This window comes from Pezoporus wallicus, unplaced genomic scaffold (genome assembly GCF_028554395.1).
Source record: "Pezoporus wallicus isolate ANWC-B61680 ecotype Strahan unplaced genomic scaffold, APGP_CSIRO_Pwel_v1 contig_2025, whole genome shotgun sequence".
Classification (NCBI taxonomy): Eukaryota; Metazoa; Chordata; class Aves; order Psittaciformes; family Psittacidae; genus Pezoporus; species Pezoporus wallicus.
This window is the reverse complement of record NW_026640253.1, coordinates 4037645-4062325: the sequence shown is the minus strand read 5'-3', so window position 1 is coordinate 4062325 and position 24681 is coordinate 4037645. Positions and strand designations below refer to the sequence as shown.

The following is a 24681-nucleotide window of genomic DNA, read 5'->3' as shown; positions in this document are numbered from 1 at the left end:
TCCTCTCTGTAAAGGAAATTTTCCTAATCTAAGCCCTCCCTGGTACAGCTTGAGGCTGTTACCTCTTGTCCTATTGCTTGTTACTTGGGAGACTGACCCCCACCTCATTACAACCTCATTTCAGGTAGTTGTAGAGAGCAATAAGGTCACCCCTGAACCTTCTCTTCTTTAGGCTAAACAACCCCAGTTCCCTCAGCCGTTCCTTAAAAGACATCCTCCAGATCCTTTACCAGCTTTGTTACAGTAGATGTAACAGCAGCAAAAAGAAATAACTTTATACAGAACTTGCAATTCAAAAATGTCAGTAGGTCATTACATTGGTCACTAAGGTTTTGGTCTTAATCACAGATTTCAAAATGAAACATGACTTACAGTTTTTCAGGTATAATAGCGATGTGGTGTTGTTTGGCACGTGACTCTTCAGAGGGGCTAGAAGCCGATGGATTCGTGGCTGATGTGTGCACTGTCAGTCAGTGCTGTTGTGCCTGATGCTGAGCAATGTTAGAGGGACATCATTGCAATAGGTAAATAGTTCAACTAACCTATGGTGGTGATGAATCCATACTTATTCCCTCTTTTTCCTCTTCATTCTACCCTTGCTTCCCTTTTCTCTGATTTCCTCACTCTTCTGTTTTTTATGGTACTTACCCATTTTCATTTTGCTTTGCATTGATACAAATTCAGTGGATGAGGATCATCCTTAAATCTGATTTTTTTTTTTTTTTTCCCTGACCTTTCAAACCTATTTTAGAGGTATTCTAACTGAGCAGCAGTTGCTAGCCTTCTTTCAGCAGAAACATATGTTTCTTGTACATCCTTCGGGGGAGCAGAGCACTTCCCCTATGCTTCCTTCATTTCTGTGTTGGATGGGTTAATGGCTCTGCAAAATAGAAAAGTATCAGAATCAAATAAATATTGGAGCATTCAGGAATTTGGACCATCCAAGTATTCCAGGTAGTCCTCACTAGTAGTGCTTGTGTATTTGGGTAAGGTTGAAATACTGTTTTGTTTTCCAAGTTCAACAATTTTTTCCTGTTTACAAAGAAAAGGGCTTGAGGATCCTCTTATCCTATTATTTGTTGTATCCTTGACGATATGGCAAGCCTCTGGAACGTCTGTCGTTCAAATTCCCAAGATTGTAGCATGCATTTCTTTGACTTGATTAAGATGAACTGACTGTGAATTTTGCCAGTTGTACAAATAGTGTCTGTGGTCATTGTGGGAAGCCTGTCTTGACTCTGTCTTCCTTAAAAGTACCAGCATTTTGTTTAACCTTTTGTGGCTGTTGAGCTGCAAAAAAATCTTTCTTCTCTGGAATACATCAGTTAAAAGCTTTTTACATAAATGCCTGTGTTCAACCTACTTTAGACGTTAAGAAGCATGTAGCTTCTTAATGGGGTTGAGCAGAATTTTGTCAGAACTTCATGCCATGTGTTTTACACCTATCGAAGAAATGTTTTTCTTTCAAGGTATTCAGTGTTATTTCTCCTTTGGTCTCTTGTTCAGTTCTAGCTCTTGACTTCTGTATAGGGACTGAGTTAAAATGGGAATATCTTTTGTGGCATTTTCTGTCTTCTGGCATTAGGATTTCTGTAATGATGTTTTTAAAGGTAGGGGAGACCTCAGGTCCACTTCTGTCCCCTTTTGTAAACAGTGGCCTAAGATGGAATGGGAATTGCCTTCTCACTTCCATGAAGAGCATTTCCAAAATCCTAAACAGTGACAAGAATCCAGGAATCACAGAATCCTAGAGTGGTTTGTGTTGGAAGGGACCTTAAAGGTAATCTAGTTTCAGCCTCCCCTGTGCCATGGGCAGGGACACCATCCAGCCTGGCCTTGAATGCTGCCAGGGATGGGGCAGCCACAGCTTCTCTGGGCAGCCTGTGCCAGTGCCTCACTACTCCTATAGTGAAGAATTTTTCCTAATGTCTAATCTAAATTGCCCTCTTTCAGATTAAAGCCGTTCCCCCTTGTCCTGTCACTACATGGCCTTGTAAAATGCCCCTCTCCAGGTTTCTTGTCAGCCCCTTTAGGCACTGGAAGCTGCTCTAAGGTCTCCCTGGAGCCTTCTCCAGGCTGACCAGTCCTTGGTAGTTTAAAACTTTTGCTGTTTCAGATTGCTTGAGAACTTTGATATGAAAAGGACTTGACAGCAGGTTTTAGTGAAGTCTTTAGCACAAGGTACTGTTTTGAAAGGATAAAGTGGTACTGTACTCTGCCACCTGTGTCTGTATCTTTCACACTGACAGTCTATTTCTAACTTTGAACATGTAAAGTTGTACTTCTGAATACTTGAAATTATTTACTTATTAACTTTACATGCAGGTTCTATAATGGTAGATTTAAAGCATTTTAAGTGGCATAATTACTGATGTTCTTGGTCTGTGATCTGTAGTATTTCTTCTGTGCAGACCTGAAAATTGTATCTTTTGTAGCAGATCAACAAAGTGCTTATATTCAAGGCTTTGCGTGTATGATTAACAATACTTACAGCGCAAATGTATTTTTATCAGGGGTTTGTAAATGAAAAGGCAGTTTATCACCGTTCTCATTAATTTGGAATGTAAGTTGCATTAACAGCTTGCTTCTGGAATTTCAAGGGCAAGCAAGAGATGCCATGTGACCTTTCAAGGGGAAGGATTTATGTAAGAAGGGAGTTTAGGGGACTAGGGTTCAGGAAACAGCAAATTATGCCAAAATTTTAATGTGTTGGATGTTTGTATTGTTTAAAGAAAAAGATGGGAAAAGGGGAAGGAGAAAGAGGGAAGATCACATAAGGCTAGCTGGGGAGAAAAGTTGCTTTTTCTTTTGTAGCTTACAATACAGATTTCTCATCGAGCATTCTTTCAGGCTGAAATTTCAGTTTTGGTCTTGGGCAAATTCAGTATGTGTATGGATTGTACTGGGACAAGGATGTAATGTCTAGAAGTTTGAAGCCTGATTTGCTGTGAGGTCAGCTTAGATTCTTACTGGATTAAAGAGTTAATCTGTTTTAAAGATACTATTGGATGATAACAATTACTATTATCACCTGGCACCCTTCATGAAAATGAAATTGCAGTTCATTGCTGCAAGTGTAAAGTTATAGCTTTCAAAATATTTTAATATATTGCTGCAATATGGGTAAGTAACCCTTAATAAAGGGAGCAGAATGAAGAGCAAAACTTCTGGAATCTTTGTAGAACTATGATCTGTAAAATGTACTGGCAGGCACTAACTGCGGAGGTTACTGTTGGTGTTCACTGGCTATTTGGTGTGTGTGTGTGTTTTAAAAGTGGTTTCAAATTTGGTTAATTTGATTTAGTTAATAGGAATTTCACTTGACTGCTGAAGAAATGTCCTTCTAGTATTAAGAATTAATAAAAGGGGCTTGAAAGAAGACTTAGGAAAAGATAGATGCAGAGTGGAGGGAAAGTGGTTGGGATCTAAAACTTACTAATGAAAACTCTAATTACCTTATTTTAGTTTTTGTATCAGAAAAAATAGGCGAAGGCTGTTACTTGTCCAGCGGAAGCAGTAGAGATCAGAATGGGATAGAAGTTACTGAGATACCTCTGGTTTAATCAAGTGAGCTGTACAGTATAATGGAATAGGAAATGGCAGTCTGTCACAATGTCAAGTGTATTCACTTTTGAAACCCACCTGATGTATTGAGTCTCTGTCCATGTAAACTCAGAGTAACTATACCCATTATACAAAGTAGAGGAGACCAGTGGGTATGTTAAATGAATACTGAAGCCATAGGCTTTACTAGAAGGGCAGAATTGTACATGTAAGTGTTCTCTCTCCTCCCCCCCTTCCTGGTTTAGATTTTCTAATTTGATCTTTAATGTAGGTCTTGAAATTTTGTTCAGTAATTATAATAGGTTCCTTTACATATAATAAAATTTTGTATTATTGATTAAACATGCTTTCAAATACTTGGTCAGAAGAATTTTAAAAAACCAACAACCTCTGTGCTTGAAAAATCATTAAAAAATAAAGATATGAATGAAACCTGATTTAACAATGTTAACATATGGTATGTAGCCTTGGTATTTTTGGAAAGTTGTCGGTAGTTATCAGTAGCTTATATTGAAAGAAATCATAGCTGTTGTTGAAATCACGTGATCTGATCTTTTTTTTTTCTTTCTGCTTGTTTTGCTAAACCAGTTGAGAATGTGAAATCACTTAAATGCTGAGTCGTAGTCACCTCTTGAATAATCTGTTATCTTCAGACATAACCATTCTGCTGAAAGATGAATGGCTTTTATGTAGTCAGTTGAAGGCAGATAGCATTGACACCCCCTTACCCCAAGCCATAGGAGTTAGGGACTTACTACAATTCTACTGTTATTTAACTAGTTGGATTGAAAAACACCAACAGAGAGTCAACAGTACTTACATAATAAAGTACTGGAAAAAAGTGATGAGCATACTGTACTGAATTGGGTTTATCATTAAATGGGAGTGCAGCTATTAAGTCTTCTCTTGCACAGGTTTTAATCTTGTGTAGCAGTATTAAGCAAGTTACTTTGTATATGCATTCACGTAAAGGAGTGTCCGTAAGACAGACCTTTTCTATCTGTTTGCTTCTGTATAAGGAATAAATATAAATTTCTGTGTTAAGGTGAAGTAAACTTATAATCAAAGTAAGATGCTGCTTCTGGCAAGAGCAGGCCAGGTCCTCACTGCCTGTGGAATGGAGATTCTTTTGAGTGTTCCTGGTCTAAACTTTTCACAAAGAATGCAACTTGGAGTTGGGTAACTTGTGTATTTGAAAATAGTGTTTTTATTTATTTTATTTATTTATCAAATTGCAGTGAATTTTACTTTGTAATTGGAAACATATAAAACTGTGATTTTGAAGAACTGCATTCATTAAAAAAAACAAACAAGAAAACAAACAACAAAGGACAAAATCTTCCCTCTCCCCTGCCTGAAAGCAAACCAAATTCTGAATGGAAGAAACTATTTCCCATCTATCCCATGTAGTTTATGCAATTTAAGAAACCATGTGAAATAGTTAGATTTTAGGTATTACAAGTAGATTTATAGATGTCTATCACAGGATTTCTGTGTGGAAGGATTACCGGTGCTTGTTTTGGGGGTTTTTAAATTTTTTTCTTCACATTTTCTTTTCGTATCTGCTGAATGTGATTACTTATTTTTCTCTCTCTCTTTTTTTTTTTTTTTCCTGATGCTCATATCTTTGACATAGAACTATCAGTCTTTTTATTTGTTCTTTAAAATGTTTCATTTCGATGGTGTATTCTTCACGGATCCTTCCATAAACTATTTTTTCCAACTTTGGTCTTTCTGAGTCATCTTAATTGGTCTGGGCCTTAACTTTGTTTGATATCTGGAATGTTCTTGAGGCTCCTGTTCAGAAGTTTCCCTTTGTAATTTTTTTGAAAACTTTGATACCAAATCGGTGGCACTTGAACTAGAGGTAGATGGAATGTGTTTCTTTTTTCCAGAGTGTTTTCCCAACAGTGGCCTTTAAGATGGAAAAATCAGGAATAGCTGTACTGGCCATAAATTGCCAAGTTTTGGGAGCAGGATGCAAGTTGTATGAGAGGAGGTTGGGAAATACCTTGTGCCAGTCACAGCTGCTTAAAGCAAGCTTTGAAACTGGTGTTTCAAAAACAGAAGTTAAGCAACCTGAACTAGTCTGTGCATATTATTTGTAGTTTTTGTATGTCTTATCTCAATAAATTGCCAGAGCTAAAAGTACATTTTTAGATTCAAATTAGATGAGGTGGCGTTCAGTTAGTTTCAAAAGTATGACCTCAATTAGACCATGATAAAGCGAGCAGTTAACAGACAATTTTGAAAGCATCCTCTACCTGCTTTCAGTACTCCGGAGGAAAAAATTTGAAGCATGTAGGAGTGTTGTACCAGAACTCTGTGTTTGGTAGTAGAGAGGAGTAAACAATTTGAAAGTAGAAGGATTTAAGGGTCCATGCTGAAAATTTATTTGAAGGATTCACCATGGCATTGACTTGAAGAGAGGAATAATGCACTCACAGAAAACAACAAAATCATAGAATCATGGAGTAGTCAGGGTTGGAAAGGACCTTAAGATCATCTAGTTCCAACCTCCCTGCCATGGGCAGGGACACCTCACACTAAACCATGTCACCCAAGGCTCTGTCCAACCTGGCCTTGAACTGATTTTTTTCTAAATAGTGTTGGAACACTTTATACATAACGATTTCAGGGTATCAACCTCAGCATGTGAGACTTTCATTTAACTATTAGATATTTTGGAACGATTTCTCTTTGATCCTAGAAATGCGCTGAAGTGCAAGGTCAGGTAGTGTTAAGAAGTTCAGTCTGGCTTTCAGAAAATATTCAGGGATAATTTTTTTTTTTTTTCCTGCAGGTAAAGTCCTACTGAGGTTTATAATCCTTCTTGAAAGCAAAATGGAATTACATGCAGTAAGGTCTTCTTACACTGGTGGCCAGCATGAGCGTCCTTCTAAGGAAAGGAGTCTAAAAAGACTTGTAACCTTTTGACATAAAGGAGTAAATATTAAAATCGCATTAAAAAAATTGTACATCTCTTAATACTGAATTAAAAGAAGTTTCAGTATTGTAACCTAGGGAGTGTCTTTCTAGCAGTATAATAAAAAGAGAACTAGAAGGATTAGTAGCTTTAAAATGTAATAAAGGAGAAGAAATTTTGAGCTGCTTTTATAGATGTAGCTGGTAGTGTCAGAGGTCTCAGCCTTTCGAGAACTGGGGTGGATTCAGTGTAAAAAAAAAAAAATAAAAAAAAATGCTGTCACCTGTTTTCCCATAGAGAAAACGTGGGGGACTTAGATATAACAGGGACTGACTACTTTTTGCTGCTGTAATTCTTTGATACTTCCTTCCTAGGAAGTCTTGTATCTCTGTTCGCTACGGTCCGTCTGCCCTTTCTTGCTGTTGGCCTCTCAGCCACAAGTTCTACTCTGCTTGGAGGGCATTTGTGTGCACTGCTGTTTGGATGCATTTGTTTGCTGTCTCTTCCTTGCTTTGCCTGACAGCTTTAGAACAACTAGAGGGAGAAGAGGTTTGATTTAAACAATTTATGAAAAGCAGATAACGTGGTAATTTGAGACTTTAACTCAACAAGGGGAGAAGTTCTGATACTGAGTCAGGGAAGGAGGAGTCCTGTCAGAAAGAGTAGAGGCTATCAAGTAGATGACTACTTAAAGGAATGGGAGCAGAGATAAGTTCTCTGAGTGGGTTACCAAACATAAAGGGTAAGAGGAGAGCATAGAAAGCTAAAGGCCGTTTAAGGCATGCTAGCAACAAAATACATACACGTTTCTACCATATCTAGTTGAAAATGCAGCTGTTGTGCTTTTTTACATGGAAGAAGGAAACAGGGACTGGATGTCTACAGAAGAAAGGAGGAATGCAGAAGTGTGTTTACCTGCCTTAGGAAGGGAGGGTGTGTGACTGCTCTTCTGAGAGCTGTTTAGGGAGGGATTGGTAAAGCCTGTTAATGCTTCCTATTTTTAGAAGGATGTCATGATGAAAGAGGAGTAATAATTCAGTAGAAGATGCTGTGTAAGTGTAAGAAAGAGTACTTGAAGCAACACTTGATCTTGGACAAGTGAAATTAATGACTGGTGACTCTATTCAGTTCCTATAGTCTAATAGATATGGAGCTCTCTTAACACGAAGTGCAACTGTAACCGTATCTGTATTTGTTCCTTGGTTCCTGGAGCATCCTAACTCAGCTTTCTCTGCATGTCTGCAGCTTCTTTTTAAATACAGTGTCTCCTTTGCCTTTTAACTGGCTGATTACATCTCTTAGTGCAACACATCTCCTAGCTAACCCAGTCTAATTGCAGTTCTTCAGCATGCTGCCTTGGGGAATCACAATCAGTATGCGCCGTTGTGAGCGTAAGATTGAAGTTTGGAGTTCACTCTGTGTAGTTTATATGCCCATCGTACCAAGAACATCCATTCCTAAATTGTTTTCAGAAAACTCATAGAATGTAAAGTGTAAAAATACATAAAGTAGAGAAAATATCGAATTGTCAGATTAATTCTGTCTAAATGCCTTGTAAAATTTATTACAGGTTTTAAGATAGTGGCAAACTCCAACTGTAAATTAGCAGAAAGCTTAGAGAAGGATATTTTTTTTTCTACCACAACACTGATTTATAAATTGCTTTATGCTAGCAGACTTGAGTTGTGTCAGACTGAAAATAGCTTTTTATGCTAAAGCCAGGAAAATAGTGTATTTGTATTGTGTCTGTAGAGGAAGCAACACATAGGTACTGCTACCACTATTGCCAGATTTTTTAATTTTTGAATGAAAATAATTTTTAAAATGGTTGCAAATTTCAACTTCGCCTTTTAGGAAGCTTTATGTGTAGTTTAATAGAAAAATTATTTCTTCAGTATGTTTTTTATTTTAAATCAGATTTGCACCCATACTTGAAGTGATACACGCTTGCTTCCTTTATCTACCCTGTTTTTCCTGTGATCCCCTTGCTGGCTAAGGGAATGCAAATACAGTGGGTTTCTAGAGCTGTGGGTGTTCTGCTTGCTTGGTTTGAATGTACCTGCTGGTTGCCTGGAGGGTGCTGTCTTACAGTAACTGTTCAGCTCTCCTACTGTTGCCTTCTCTTTTTAGTAGGGGTAGGAACTTGGGCCTCTTGTCTCTGCTCAGACTTGCATATGTGTGTGTTTTGTTTGCTCATTTCATGTTTGTGTTCCTGTACCAGTCAGAATGACAGGATGCTACACTTGACTATTTGTGGCTTCCTATCTATAGCATGGTAGCTTTAAAAAAAAGGGGAGAGTATAGAAAAAAATAAAAGGTCAGTTGTGCAGTTTTTTCTCTATATCTTTCTGTGTAGAAAATCTGTGCTGATTTGTCCAAGGAATGAGCTAGAAATACTGGCAGGGAGCTAGTGTCCCGGGTAAATCGTACGGAGTTTTAATCTATAGACTTCTTTGAAGACCACTTGTTGACAAATGCTAGATTTCTGTTTTAATATCACATTATCCATTATATTAGTTTTTAAGTTTCTACTGTTAGTGGAGAGAGACTAGAATTACCAGTAATCATCTGTCACTTTGAAAACATGCATGATAAGCATAGGCTGGATGCAGCTTGCAGCTTCATGTCATATAGTGACTCCTTGTGTAACTACTGGAGAATATTAAGATTGTATTTATTATATGACTTACACGATAATTTGAGGAGCCTGTTATGCCTTGTTGTGAAACATTTCCTAATACTGGGTATATTCTGAAAATAATCTCAAATTTATGGCAGTTTAAATTCCACCAGGATGACTTTAAATAATTGAATTTTATCTTTCAGCAGGACCAACAGAAGGCTTGGGAAAAATAATACAAAGATTTCCTCAGAAGGACTGGGAAGATACTCCTTTTCCACAGGGAATAGAGTTGGTAAGTTTGCATTACATTTTATAACTTCTAGAATTTTTTCACATACAGTTGGAAGATACATGAAGACTGCCTTCATGTAATTACCTGTATTATCTGACCCAACAGGGAATAGGTAGAAGTTGAGTAGAGGGGATAGGTAATAGCTTTAAGAATAATAATTTTGGCTAACAGAAGATAACTTATTCTAGTCTGTACCACTAAGTAGATATTCCTAGAATACAGAAAAAGTGCTGCTAATTTAGAAACAGCGTATTTAAAGTAAACGTTATTTGTGTCAGTAGGTTTATCATTGGCTGTTCTTATAAGCATCCTTCAGATAGCAGATGACTTTTTATTATCATGTTCAAATAAATACAAATGTGTATTTGTATGTTAAAGAGAATTAAAAAGGATATCCCAATAAACTGGCTTGATTAAAATGGTCAGTCTCTACCCAGTATTCTGACCTTGACAGATGGCATGATAGATGCTTACAAAATCACTAAACTGAACAAGGCCAGTGTACAGTGATCTATTTTAAATGCCCTCTCTGAAAATTCACTAAAAGCCACTTCTTTCCCTTCCTTGATGTCATATTGAGATTCATACTCACATTGTGTAATTAAAAGGTGTATCTCAGACATCTGAATCACTGATTTATTAAACATATCGGTCTAAAAATCCTGTAGAGAAATGAAATGCTGTGGTCATACTCTGCGAATCATGTTTCTGAGAAGTCAGAGCGAAACTCTTACTTCTGTGAACTTAGGAACCTCTGTGACAGGATGAGCTGGAGAAGGAGATGGCCTGTAGGAAATGTTGCAATAGAAGTCTTTGTACTGTGGGACAAAATCAGCTGCAGAGGACAAAGACACTGACTCTTCACTGAATTTATCACACGTATACAGCAAACATAGCAAGATTTTACCAGTATACTTTTTAACCACTGTTCAGCTAACTTGCTGAGTCATAACATGCCATTGGCCATGTGTTGTCTTCTCCAGTGAAAGAAGGGAGGGTATCTTGGTGTTTACTGCTTGCTGTCTGGTGTAGCAGAGGTTTATGCTATTCACTGTGTGCTGTTGTACGCGACTGGTTGCTCGTTTTCTTCAACACTGTGGTTTTCATTTCTTCATAGTCAAGCGTGAGCCTTATGTTTTGGGGGGATGTCATACATTAATTACTGGTGTAAGCATTATTTCGGATACACGTGATGGATAGTTGCAGTGCTTGTGGTACACTTGCATAATACTACATTTGGCAATGTGGTGCTGTTCTGAAACAATGGAAGCTCCTGCTTTCTCTGAAGTGCTTCTACTACTGTTACAACATTATAGCTGTCTATATAGCAACTTCTTTTTGCTCTAGCTGATTGTTCTCTACTTAAGACATGCCTAGCCAGCATGTGCCTGATGATTGCTGACCAAGTTCAGATAAGTGGCTTTTTTTATACATCACACACAGTTGTAGTTCATTAGAAGGAAGTAAACTTTGATGACAAGGCTTAGGGGTGTTTTTTTTAACCTCTCTCTTGGGCTTGAACTAGGTGGTTTGATCTTGCTTTAAACAGCTGCAAGAGTTTGAATCATACTAAAATTTGTCATACAAGTCTTACCTATTTCAAAGAAAGTAATATGTCTGACTTCCAGTGTTGTAATGAAATAAATGAGCACAGCTTTTCTTAAAGCAGTGAAGTGTCCTAAGTGATATATCTGTACTCAAATGTTATTTCTCATTGATGTTTAATTGTAGGATGTTGGCACTACAAGAAATACCTTTCTAAAGGAAGATTTCTTAATTTTCTTCATTGAACAAAACTTTTCTGTATCAGTTCTCAAATAACTTGTTAGGCAAAGACATTAGGACTTTGAAGTTTCCAAGTTAAATGAAATCTGATGACTTAAAAGTTAAGGACATCTATTCAGACAGTTGGCAAAATTAGTGAAATTTTGATTTGCTTTCCAAATGTGGTAATAAAACTTTAATATTGCAAATATCAAGTACTAAAGAAAATCACTTTTAAAAATCAGATTTTGTCAGGATGGGTGGTTTGTTTTTTTTTTTTTTCCCCAAGGTTTTGCATAAGTGTAATAACATGAATCAAGATTAATTCTTGGAAAGGAATTTGTCATCTTAAGGGCAGCTTTAGTATCATTAAGCGGGTAGCAGGCAAACTTGAGGGGAAAAAAGGGACAAAGAAAGTAAAAGTGGTGTGGTTGACAAACTTATGTGAGACTGAAGGTAGAGAGTAGACTGAAGTTATGAATAGAACTTAGTTCTATGAGCAGTTCAAGTTAACATCCTCTTTAAGTGTAATTCCTCTCCTTTGAGTGAAGGATTTTTATTTCTCTGAAATGGAAAAAAACCCATGGTTTGTATGTGAAAAACAAGTTAATCCCTCTCCACTGTTTTCTTGAAGAAAAAAAAGGCCAAAGCTTTTCATGACTCATGATAGGATTGAAAGAAGAGTTTTTTGAGTCTTGTCTTCTCTCAGAGTTAGTTCTTCTGCCATGAATCATTGAGATCTTCAGCTGATTATCACAGGTTTAATGAGATAATCTGTCTTGGCATCTAATAGGTGATATGATCTAATAGTGTTTCCCATTCATGCTGTTAATGGCATCTTATGAAACAAGGGTGGTGGTGGTGGTAAATAGTAAAAAATACCTAGGCCCACCCCTCAAGCCTTTAAGATGGAAAAGTTTGGGGACCTGTTTGGACCCCTTGTGATTTCCATAGCTTATAGAGATGCCATTAGTCCAAGCTCCAGCCTAAAACTGATAGACAAAATCCTCTGAGACTTTTGTGGAGGGCTTTTCTCTTTCCTGAACCTTGCATGCCCCCTACCTCTTTGGGCTTGAATTTGTGTGATCAACTTTATGAGACATAAGTTATGATAATGTAGAGGGTGGAATTGTGCAGGTAATTTCTAATTAAATAATAAAACCACTGTAAACAATGTGTTTCATTTTGTTAAGCCCAATTTTGAAAAATGGGCTGTCATGGCAAAAACTGTGCCTAATGGACCTTCACCTGGCTGAGTGAAAGGCAGTAATTTTGGGAACATCTTACCCAGGAAGGATAATGACCCAATTTCAACTTTTAGTTTTAGCCTTGATAATGTTTGTGGTTTTGTTAATTTGACACAAATATGTAGAGAATTGGGTCATTATAAAATGTAATTGTAGTTTGAACTTTACTGAGAGTGTTACATTTGGTGTATATATATTCTGTATTGAAGGCTTAATCTATTAAATTGTTTCGATTTTCATGTGTGTAGCATGTTAGCTATATTCTGGTCTTGTTTAACAAACATAAGTTTTGGAATAAGTATATTGTCTAAAATTCAACAGGAATATAGTTTATGAAATGTTATGGAAGTGTTCTAATTTGTCTCAGTAAATAAATTGCATGTCTTCTGGTCGTCAGTGGTAATTGAGCAAAGCCACGTGTTTCTGTTGACGGAAAGATAGTGTGAGTAGGTCTCTGTCAGTGCATCTTAGAGCTTCTACTTGTCTGCATCTCATCAAATGACCAGAATAGATTTTTCTTAATCTTACACTCCTTGCATTTGCCATTTCTTTAATGCCTTCACAGCTTTGATCTTTGTTCTGTTTATAACTGAATACAGAATCTTTGTTAAGTGAGCCACCTACAAATTGCTGTGAAACATACCTAAAGATTTTTGTAATGGGTTATTGTTAATTACAGTAGGTACTAAAGGCCCTAATACTTTTTTGTTTTTTACACCATTTGTTGAATTGTATCATATAACTGAGAGTAAGGTATGATATTTGTTAATATTATATATCATACATACTGTTACTTCAAAAGCAGCAAGATGCTCTTCAATTTGCTAGAAACTTTTGTGGGCTGTTCAAGAGGAATGTAGGAAACATTTTTAATAATTTCAGCTTTGAAACTGAGCATCTTCAGTTTACTGACAAATAGCAGTCCATCTGCAGTTTACTGTGAAATACAAGTCAAAGTGACTATCCTCGGGTTTAATGGAAGTAAGCTGACTCTCAGAAGTAGAGAGATTTACCTATTCTTAAAGTTAATAAAATCATTGGCTCAGGAAAGTGGGTAAGTAGCTGATTTTCTAAACAACGCAGTTAGAAGATACCAAACTGATAGTTGCCCCCCTTCGTACTTTAAATGAACATGTCTGGGTGTCCTTGTCCGTAGTCTGACTGTTTCAAAGAAATTATTCCAGCTTTACAGGATACAGCTTAAGTTTAAAAATAGCCCTCTGAAATCAGCTGAGACATACAGAGCAGTTTAAAACGAGGATACTCAAACTTGTTCTTGCTGTGTAGAAGGAATGCTTGAGAGACTTTGCTGGCTGAATGAGTTAGCTTTATGTATCTGCGTATTCTTCTAGTTTATAATCCAGTTTTAATTCTGCTGTATACATTTCTAGACATCATAATTAGTTATACATCAAAGGAGGAAACTTTGGTATATAATGTTACACTATATATTATTTTTTGTCCCAGGACTAAATTAGCTAAACCAAGTATCATCTGCATTACTCAGTGTTGGGAGGCTTATGCTAATTAGGTCAATGACAGTCATACCTAGAAAAAGGCACATTGTCTTGAGTTTAAACTAGATATAGTGTGTTTGTGCAGTTAGTGGGAAATTTTCTTCCCTGCTACTCACTGTAGCAGGTAGTGGTGATACTAGTGGTGCCATGAATTAGTAATTTTCATTTCAAGTGTATGCAAGTATACATATGAACATACATTTCTAGATGAGCTAATCAGCTATCCAGGTAATTACTTAAATTATAAAATGTAATTGTAAATTATAAAAGCTGTTATTTAATACAAGCTTGCATGAGTTATGATGCTAAGAGGAAAGGCTTCTGAAGAGAGGCTGGATGTGCCCAGTTGAGATCTGGTAGGATGTCTGGTTCCTTCTAGAGGAGGAGGAGTTGGGGTTGCTGGAATTAGCATTTTACTTCTTTCTGTAGAGTCTTATCTTTGGTGTAGACCTTAGCATTTTTGCACCTTTGGAGCTGCTTCAAATATGAACTCTTAAATAGACATAAAGTATGTCTTTTATGAAATACTGGCTTCAACTCTTAAATTCTAACTAATCTGAGAGATGAAAAGAAATCAGATGAGGTTAATGAGTGGTGTTTAGGTATTTTCAAAGTATATCTATTTTGATTGACCTACTAGAGCTCAGTCTCTGGACAAAAATCCAACTTCATAGTCCTGTCCAGAACTGTCCACTTCATGATAACAAACATAAGTGACAGGTATACCTCTGCGATCTTAAGTGAATGTACACTGCTGATGGAGCTTCACAGTTGGGCTGAGAAAACTGTCAAAACACCCCCATCAAAACCCAACAAATGTCTTTAGATTTGCATTGAAAAACCAGGATTTTTGTCACTCAACTGAAGGCATTTTACAGTAAGCCAGATTTTTAAGTAGTGAACTCCTGAACTTTTGGAGATTCCCAATACCGGATCTCAAAATCATTACGCATGCTGTCAAAATAATACTTTTGAAATTCAAGTGCTAATCATTTATTTTATTTAGTGTTATTACCTGTTTATTTATTAGTTTTATTTATTTAGTGTTATTACCTGTTTTACCACTTTGGTGTGAATCAGCTTTTCTAGGGAACACATCTGGTGTTTGATCATTTTACTTATTATTTTAGATAAGACACAAGAGACAAACTGGGTTGCAGCTTATCTGGTTAAGGCCTGAAGTGATTAAAGTTTTAAGAGAGTTTATCTTTAAATGCCTCAGTCTTAGCTAGATGATCTGTAAGCCAATTTTTCTGCAACATTAATGCTTTTAAGGTCCTGAATAAAGGATTCTCTACAGCATCCATTTAACTTTTGAAGTGCACATGGTTAGCTGCAGAGATTTTGGTTTTGTGTTTTTGTTTTTTTGTCCCCTTCCCCTCAAGAATCTCTCCCAAGAATCATTAAATATGTAATTATTTAATGAACAATTGCATCACATAACTCAGTGAAAGATTGTTCTTTCATTCTCATTTTGTTGCAGTACAGGTGGTTTCAGCAGTTAGTAGAAAACAGATAATGGCAAAAGTATGGCTAACTTTTTATTGGAGTTCTTATGGATTCAGTTTATATTCCTTTAACTTGTCTATATTAGCATCCAGTGGAAACCTTAGAGTGCCATAAATGTAGTATGTTTTACAGTAATGTTTCTGCTGTGCTGTAAAATACTTGCATTCTGGTTTTAGAATCCCACTGTGTTTACTGAGTGGGGTAAAATAATTTGATATTGAAATCTAAGGACTTGCAAGTAGTCCTTGTGTAGCAAAACTTGGTCTTGACTAAATACTGTGAAAGGGTGCAATGAATATGTTTAATCTCTTTTGTTTGTTTTGTTTACAACTGGGGGAAACTGGAACAGTCAACATTTTTAGTAAAAATGGTAAAGTATTGAAGTGGCACCTTTTGGAGCTTCAACTTCTTTCCATGGAGGTTATTCAAAATAGAGTGTATTGAAGTGTGACCTTTTTTAAAACTAATAAGATGTTCCTGCCCCTTCTGTTCCTTCCCCCTGATATTTTAAGTTAAATTATTTTAAATCTGCTGGAGGAGAAAAGCATTTTAAAAAGCTTTCTTAAGAAATGCAGGTATTTGTAGAATTTGGGTTAATTTGTAGATTTGGGTTAGTTTTCTTTATTCTTGATATCTCTCATCCCCATAAGTAACGCTGCTGCAAAAGATGGTCTTTTCTACTTACGCTTTGTGTGTGATTCAGTATCTGCACGAGTATCTGCATAACTGTCTGTTTTTTTTCTCATCCTCTTTAAAAATTAGAAGAAAGTCTGCAACATGGGTATTTCTGTAAGTTTCTGCTTATGGGGCCTTTGCATAATGGCCAGGCAGAGGAGATTGAGACTTACGGTTAAGTCGTGTTGCAACATTTGCAATCTCCAGGAGTATCCCGGTAGTTTCAGTACCGGGTATTCTCAACTAACAGACTCGTGTGTGAGAGGTCTCCTGGAGAACCTGTTTTTCCTGAAGGTCCTGAAATATTATTAAATGTTTTTTGATGTTCCTTTAAAAAAATAGTATATATGTAAGGGTGGAGATAGTGGAGGTACTCACGGAATGTAGTGATGCAAATATGATTGTTTTTCGTTTAAATAGTGTTATAGTGATGGAAACCTATCAGTATCATCATTCTTACTCTTTGAGTTCCCTCTCTTGTTGGGTATTTAAGAATGATCTGTTTTGTTCTTGCCCTTAACAGCCCTGTCTGTGACCAGCCAGTCTAAGATTCTTACACACGTGTGGTGTTTTTTGTCTCCCCCTATGCTTCTTTGAGATTGAGAGTCTGCAGGGTTATGAAGCATTCTTTGCTCTTCAGCTTCTTAGGGTACAAGGCTAGTGTGTGTAATACCTTTGGAATAAATGGGTTTGTAGCTAGTAAGTTTCAATAAGAATTTTGTCCTTTTCAGTTTATCCTATTATCTGTATGTACTCAGTGTGAACACATAAACATTTTTGAATATTTTTCCTGCTTATTTAGAGGACCTAAGAAATAGTCTGGACTAAAAAGGGAGGGCAACGTTTAATTCACTCAATATGAAAATGGGCTGTATCTCTAGAAACCAAAACTGAAGAGTAGGTATGCTATTCTATTTAATTTTTTTGAAGGGATAATTTCTGGGCAAATTTTCTTTTAAAATTCTTTTCATCTTTATTTTCCTTCAACACTTTATAGAATAGCCTGGTTATGGATGTGCTTTGTCTTTTTCCAAAAATATTTGTTTATACATGGAAGTTAACTTAGATGAATGCAATATATGACCTTAAAGTGCTGTGTGGTTTTGAATAGCTGAATATGTTCTTAACATCAGAATAGGTTCTTTAAGTGACTTACTCCACTTTGGGCTACTAATAATTGAAAATTATTTCAAAATAATTCTACATGAAGACAAATGGTGTAAGTTTGGAATAGAAACAACAGAAGAGAAATTTGTCCTGAAAAACACAGAGCAGTGTATACTTATAAACCAGTTAAAATACTGTAAGTGCTGTACCTGTTTCGATACTGTTTCGATATTGTCCCAAATACACAGAAAGGAAGAGAGATGTATTTAAGTGCACTATAACATCCAGATCTCTTATCATACAAAGCTACTATTTTCCAGTTGTGCCACGTGCACATGTACGTGTGTAGGTGTAAGCATGTCTCTGTCCTGTGTCGTGGCAACTGATTGTTGTGCATCTTGAGCTATGAAATTTAGCTTTTGCATAAGGGTAGACACTATCCTGAGATGGCCAGAGATTAGACCTGAGAAGACTTCAGATAAATAAAAGGAATAAACTGTTTTCCTTGTCCTTTGAGAGTAAGGAGAGTAATGGTGAATGGATTCTGTAGCAAAAAAGATTTGGTGTAAACAGTAAGAAACATTTAGATAGATGGAGCGCACACTGCTTAGAATAAAATTTTTGCCCAGTGTGATGTGTTTTTAATGTTAAGACGGCTGTGACGAATGACTTGTGTGAAGCTAACGGTAAGTCATGAAAAGGGGAGTAGCTTGGATATTTTCCTGAAGTTCTTTTTAGATTTATTCATCTGAAAAGCTCTCCATCTGTGTGCTTGTTTGCTTCTCTGCTGAGGGAGATGGTAGTAACTCATTGGGAAGATACCAAACTGAGACATCAGAATGGTGACGAATGAAGAAATCTGTGTGTATTTCCACGAGAGATGAGATTTTCTCAGGTGTTTGTCCTTGTTAACTGCAGCAAGCTTATTTTAAGAGTTCTTTATGTCAATGTTGAATCAAGTTCCTGTAACTACCAGAGATGAAGAAAGAAAATTAAACTTGGACAAATGTAAATCCAGGAAGGCATTGAAGTACCACAGAACCACTTCCTAATTCATTGTTTAAAATTCCCATGTTTTGTTTCACTTTGTTATTACAGCTAACTTTTTTTGTCAGCCTACTGTAAAAAATTGGTGCTTTTCTTATGCTTGAAGTGCTGTAATTTAGGTAATTTTTTCACTGAAGTTTTGGGGAGAGGGGAGTGGTGGTGTTTGATTCGTTTTTTCTGTGTGTTTGTGCAGGGAGCTGAGAATGTGTGGTTTTGGAGAGAGCCAGAAAGCAAGACTGTTGCCTATTGAATTTATAACTATATATCCAGTTGTCACAGAGCTATCCTTTCTAGGGTTGTGTGAAGGAGCAGAAAGGCAGATAATGTGCATCTAATCAAACACAGTCTATTGGGCTGAATACAAGATTGTGAAATTTGAACTGGGTCATTGAATGTTCTGGGAATCCAGAAATAATTTATCTGTGAGGTTGATTCCTATGACTATAAATCAGTTTGGAATGTTTTCTAATAGTTCAGGAAAACAGGCTAATGGAAAATAAAGGCTATTGTACATTTGTCTGAACAGATTTGTTAATGGTTTGTCTTTTCTTAAAGCTGATGCTTTTCATGCGAAGAATTTCTAATCAGTAGTGTTTGGAGATTGTGATATTTGCCCACCTCCCCAGTTTGACCAACTTGTTGATTTGCACTCTGTATAAGTTTTGTTTGCTGGATTCAGGTTCCTTGTGCTGGCTTAAATTATCTCAGCAGTTTTAAAGCCTTACTTCTTAAACTTGAAAGCTTTTGTGATGTCTTTATACAGTACAAGTGTTTATTCAGAATAAAAAAGAAAAATTTAAAAAACCCCAATTAAGATAACCCTTCACAATTCTGAGTGGTGTCTGTTGCAGCTCATTGCACCAGCCCTTGTATTATCCAGTTAGAAGCCATACAGAAAAATTGGTGCAGAGACGTTTTGCTCTATCTAATTCATATAATTCCTGGTTTTCCTTTCTGGACACTTTACAGGGCAGAGTGCCTGTGTGCTCTAAGCATACACCTGAAACACAAACCTACAGTAGCCTGGGGAGAAAGTGGCTGGCTGACTGTGCCATGCAGAGTCCTAGGGAAGGGACTTGGAGGCTTATTTCCTTTTTGTCAAAGCAGCACGTTGGCCTCAAGCACCATCACTATCTTAAGTATGAAAAGGAGTTGAATTTATAAATCCTGAGGCTGAGGGGTTAGTTTGTTTGTAAAGCAGACTACTTAATATTGTTTCAGTATGGCATGTTGATGATCTCTTTTGACTAATTGCATGGAATTGGCAAAACCACTTTCATTTTTTTCAGCTTTTATTGTACAGACTTTTAAGACTCCTGTCTATTCCTTAATAACATGTAGCATATTGTTTTCTTTTATACAAAACCTGGTATTGGTAGATGGGTAGAGGAAAAGTTTATGAATGAACTTGCAGGTTAGAGGATGTAAAAGGGAGCTAGGCTAATTAGATGGCCCTCTTCCACCTGTATTTTTATTTAATAATATGGTCTATAGTAACTTCCAGTGTGGTTTTGATATCCTGATTTTAGTAAGGATTTACTAAATGACGATGAGAACTTTAGTGAAGAAACCTCCTTAAGTAAAAAAAACCACATAGTTATTTTATGGAGCTTGCTTTTCATCATAGTAAAGTAAGAGTAAATAAATAATATACTTTTATATGCAAAATACCATTTGTATTAAGAGGAAGAAAAGATATAAATGTATTCAGATATATTTTGTAAGTGTGTATTGTAAGGCTATTCACTGATGAAAGAGTTTTGTCTTTGTATTGAAATTCTCCTGAATGGGGATCTGTCATAAAATGAATTCTGAGTATGGAACCAGTATTGTGGAATCAGTAATTTTGTCAGCAGTTTACCTGGTCTTGTCCTAGCAAATCCTTCTTTCTCTGTCTTCATTGCTCTGTCAAGTGCCAGAAAGAAACTGATGCAGGCCAAATCTTTAGAAGCGGCAGATATTTAAGATTAGCGTGTTAATGCGGCAGTCTGAGCCATGCAGTGTTACAACTGCATTTAATTTTGCTGACAGAGATCTCTCTCAGGTATGTTTAGTTGCAGCATCTGTTTTTCAAGGACATGCTGTGAAATGATCACTTGAACAGGTGCTTTTACTTAGCTGTAATGGATACCAGGATAAACTAAAAAGGAATTTTATTTCTATATCAGCACTGGAGTAATAAATTAAGCAGTTGAACTGGCCTCTAGTATGGATCTCTGAAGCTCCAACTTTCACAGATTTGAACATAAGGCAGCTTAGTCTTTAGCTGTGGTAAATGCTACTTGTATGATGATCCTTTTACAGTTTGTAGTTCTCTTTCAGCCTGCAACTCATTAAATCTGAGCTGCAGAGTGAACCTAGGCAAAGAGAAAGAACAGTAATACCCAAATCTTCTTTTGAATATCTTTGGGAACTTACTCTCAACAGCTCCTCTGACTGGATAGCTCAAGTCTTGCAGGTTTTAATGCAAGCTGAGTTCAATGGAAAAAAGCCAATCAACCACCATCCCCTGTCCCCCACCCCCCCCAACAAACAAACAAACAAAAACTCCCCTATCCCAAACACACCCCTTCCTACCCCTCCCCACGTATTAAGAGCATAAGCTAAGGTACTACTGAGGCTTTTAAAGAAACTTTTCCATCCAGACTTTGTCATACAGCTGTCCCCAAACTATTTGCTCATCTTTTCCTTGCGCTGCATGGTTCCTTTATCTTCATGAGAAACCATCTTTTATTTATGTCAGCAAAAGAAGATAACGAAAACCAGATCACACTCACATACTGACCAGGTTTTCAGTTATCCTCAAGTAAAAAATATCTTTGTTCTTGAAAGTATATTCTGGATGCCAGAGAGGCACTCTGCATCAGGGACTGCAGTGATAGCACTAGGGGTAATGGGTTCAAACTTCAACAAGGGAGATTTAGGTTGCGTAATAGGAAGGAATTTACTGTGCGAGTGATGAGATGCTGGAACAGGCTGCCCAAGGAAGCTGTGGATGCCCCATCCCTGGAAGTGTTCAAGGCCAGGTTGGATGGGGCCTTGAGCAAGCTGGTCTAGTGAAAGGTGTCCCTGCCCATGGCAAGGTGTTGGAACTACATGATCCTAAAGTTCTTTCCAACCTAAACCATTCTGTGATTCTATACAAGTTCTGACTTGATTCTCTGCCAAGTTACTTCAACTAAAGCAACCAGTATATATGTGAAATTAAGACTACAGCAATTTTTATGTAATAAATAATGTGTCATAGCACCCTGCACCCCCGAATAAAAGGAACTGCTGTTTTACTGAACTGCAAATATTACTGTTGTCATTCTGCAATAAAATGTGAGGAATTTAATATACGAACTGGGTTTAATTTTCTGTTCCCTTCCCCTGTTTCGTGTCTCCTGATCTTTAAGATTTAGCTCTTGCTTAAGTAAAGGCAGTTCAACCAAAATTCATTCTAGTGAGTGTCTCAGACTGGTGGGACAATGGCAGATTATGTAATTACTTTGTGTAGATTGCTGCATTATATTACACTGTGCTATATTCAAGCAAATATGCTTTGGTATTAAAAATGCCAAGTGCAATTATGGTTTTGGTGCTTTATTTTAGGCTTACGTAAGAGTGCAGGGAAACATGCTTCTATTCTAAAAAATACAAATAAATTCACAATTTTTGTTCCGGAAAGAATGTCTCCTTTTGTAATTTACTGGAAAGTCTATGTTATAATATAGTACTTTAAAACCAAGCAATATTCCCCTTCTGTAAATGGCATACACAAAATCAACCTCACTTCATTTTTAACTGTATTGTTTCCTTTTCCACGTGTTACAGCATGTGGACAAGAGAGATGTTCATTGAAATCATGGCTTATAAGCTTAGAATGAAGGCTGAATTAGATTTAATATCAAAGTAGTGGGATAAGAAATGGGTACTAAAGTTACAGTGTGCATTTGTGACCTCAGTGTTTTTAACATTCTTCAAATACCAGATTTGTCTAGTTCTCGGCATCACCTCATGATTATTTGCTATAACTGCATACCAGAAAAGCTTATTTCACAATGATTTTCCTCATTCTGGCCCAGTAATATACTTGTAGATACTTGTTGGCATTTGCAATTTTTAAAATTTGTTGTTGGACCATTTTGTATCTGTTTCGTGTCTTGTGTATTGAATTTGATCTCCTCTCCCAAATAACAGCGGAATTGGCAAGACCTCTTGACAACTGGGTGGAGAGTACATTCTCCCCCTGAACCTCCCCACCCCAATTTTGAGCAGCAGCAACTTCTATATTGAGGGGCTTTTCCGTATCCACAGTGAGTTATCATATTTGCACTGAGGAACAAAAATTGCTTGGAAAATCACTTGCTGTTTTTGGTTATGGGTGAATCACTTATATAAGCATGTTTTCAGAGTTTTCTATTTCGAAATTCAGGATCTGTTTCTTGTTTCACTTTGATCAATACTATTACTTAAAGGGATGTGTTTTGCTCATTTCATGTCTGAATGTCTTTCATCTGAAAGATTAGCAGTACTTCCAACTGTGTAGTTGGAAAACTGTTGGCGAATATTGTAATAAATGAATATCTACAATTTTCTTTGTTCTTGAGTAATACAATTGTAAAAACTTCACATGAATTGGGAAACTTGTTCCCAATTTATATAACCAGAGAGATGTTGAACGAGTGGAAATCCATTAAATAACAATCATTTTGTCAAGTTTGATCAGGCTTGAAAGATTGTTGATGTTAGTTTTTTGTAATAGTATGCCTCAGCTGAAGAAAGTAAGTAGTTGAGTTATTTTGAATATGCCTGAGAAAGTATATTGCAGTACTGGATTTTGTGGAATCATATGCAGTTAATAAATATTTTAAGTACATTTCAGTTGGTTTTAAGAAGAAGGCCTGAATTTTGTGTTGATTTTTGTTTATTTTGGCTGCCACAAACATGATTTTGTTTGTATTTTGCATGGCAAAGGCTAAGTAGATAGTACTAAGTGTTCAATAATATATTTTCCAAAATGTTTCAGTTTACCTCCAAGGTGAACAATAATATGAGTAAGAAAAACCTAAGCAAATGTCAGATTTCTGTGCTGACTTTGGCTTTAGATTGCAAGTAGTATAGTGTTGTTGTGGAAGAGTTCAGCTAAAAGCACTTAACTCCTCAGTCCCCAAGTTCAGATTGTGATTTAATAGAGATAACTGAAGTTGATTGATCTTAATAAACCATTTTTTGGGTTGTTAAAGTGGAAAGGCAGAAGCAGTTTTCCAAGAAAACCTAAGAACCTCTTTAAAGGTTTCAGCTGCACCGTGTCTTTCTAGGCTTGCCATTAAGATTGCAAGAACATTTCAAAATTCCATAAAACAGAGATCCTTTTCAATGGCTCTCCATCCTGTTTTAACCTGTTTTTGTAGGAATCATGAGTGCATTTGTTGATGCAAGTATTTTTTTATCAGTTTATATTTGTAATTTGATGATGATGAAAAAATGGTTAGAAATAGTTATATTACATGGAATATTTGGTGGCATGTTTTATATTGTGGTTTTCTTATTATTTTTTAAATGAAACATTTTGAGATTATCAGCTACTAATTAGGCAACTTTTCTAAGTGTCCTAATTTCATTTGTTAAATACATAGATGTGATCTATACTGAAGCATTTTAGGGTGTGTAGTATGGGATAATAATGACATACTTCTTGTATTATTAAGGTGCGTCATTATTACGGCATATGCACACCCTTTTATGTCTTATGGCTTAAATATGACAGTGCTCATAAGATTTCCTTTTAAAGTATTAATTTACCGTGATGAATTAGGTAACAGCATATCTATGTACATTATTTTACCTATTATGGATGATAGTTTACTTGTGGGTTGCAAAAGCAATACTACAGTGGAAACCTTAATTAAATTAAATGAATTTAGTAATGGTTTCTGAAGTGTGTTAAAGAAGTAAACTTAATGACTCTTGTCTCTTCAGATTACCAATTTAAAATGTGACAGAAAAGAACATATGTTTACAACTTTAGTTTCACAGTATTTTATGTCTTGCACTGAATGAAATAAGAATGGAGTGGTCCTGAGTCATCTAGTGTTTTGTTTTGATCTGAGTTGCCCCTTTCTTCAGGTTTTTGTGTTGGGAGGATGAGGCTGTTCTCTCTGCAAGTGCTGATCCAGTGAGAGAGGAGAAAGCAAACTACCTAACTTAAGCTTCGGCCTAGAAAGGCATAAACAAGTTTTTCGAACTTACGTATTTCAGACTGCAGTAAGGGAGAGGGTGCAGCTTAGATGTATGTGTTCTTCTGAGATCTTTATGATAACTTACTGTTTAAATTTCAACCTAGTGACCAAAAGCTGACTGTATAGTTTTGGAAGGTTGTATTCTCATTAGTCTCTATGTGTTACCTTCCACTTCCCTAAAGTATC

At 36.5% G+C, this 24681-nt stretch overlaps 1 protein-coding gene across 1 annotated transcript in view; it reads left to right on the top strand.

Annotated features, from left to right (window-relative positions):
• SBF2 (SET binding factor 2) overlaps positions 1-24681 on the top strand; it is a 260718-nt gene that overhangs the window by 42487 nt on the left and 193550 nt on the right. Inside the window, exon 2 of the mRNA XM_057418287.1 lies at positions 9317-9405. Coding sequence (XP_057274270.1) covers positions 9317-9405 — 89 coding nt within the window. The remainder of the gene's footprint in view (positions 1-9316; positions 9406-24681) is intronic.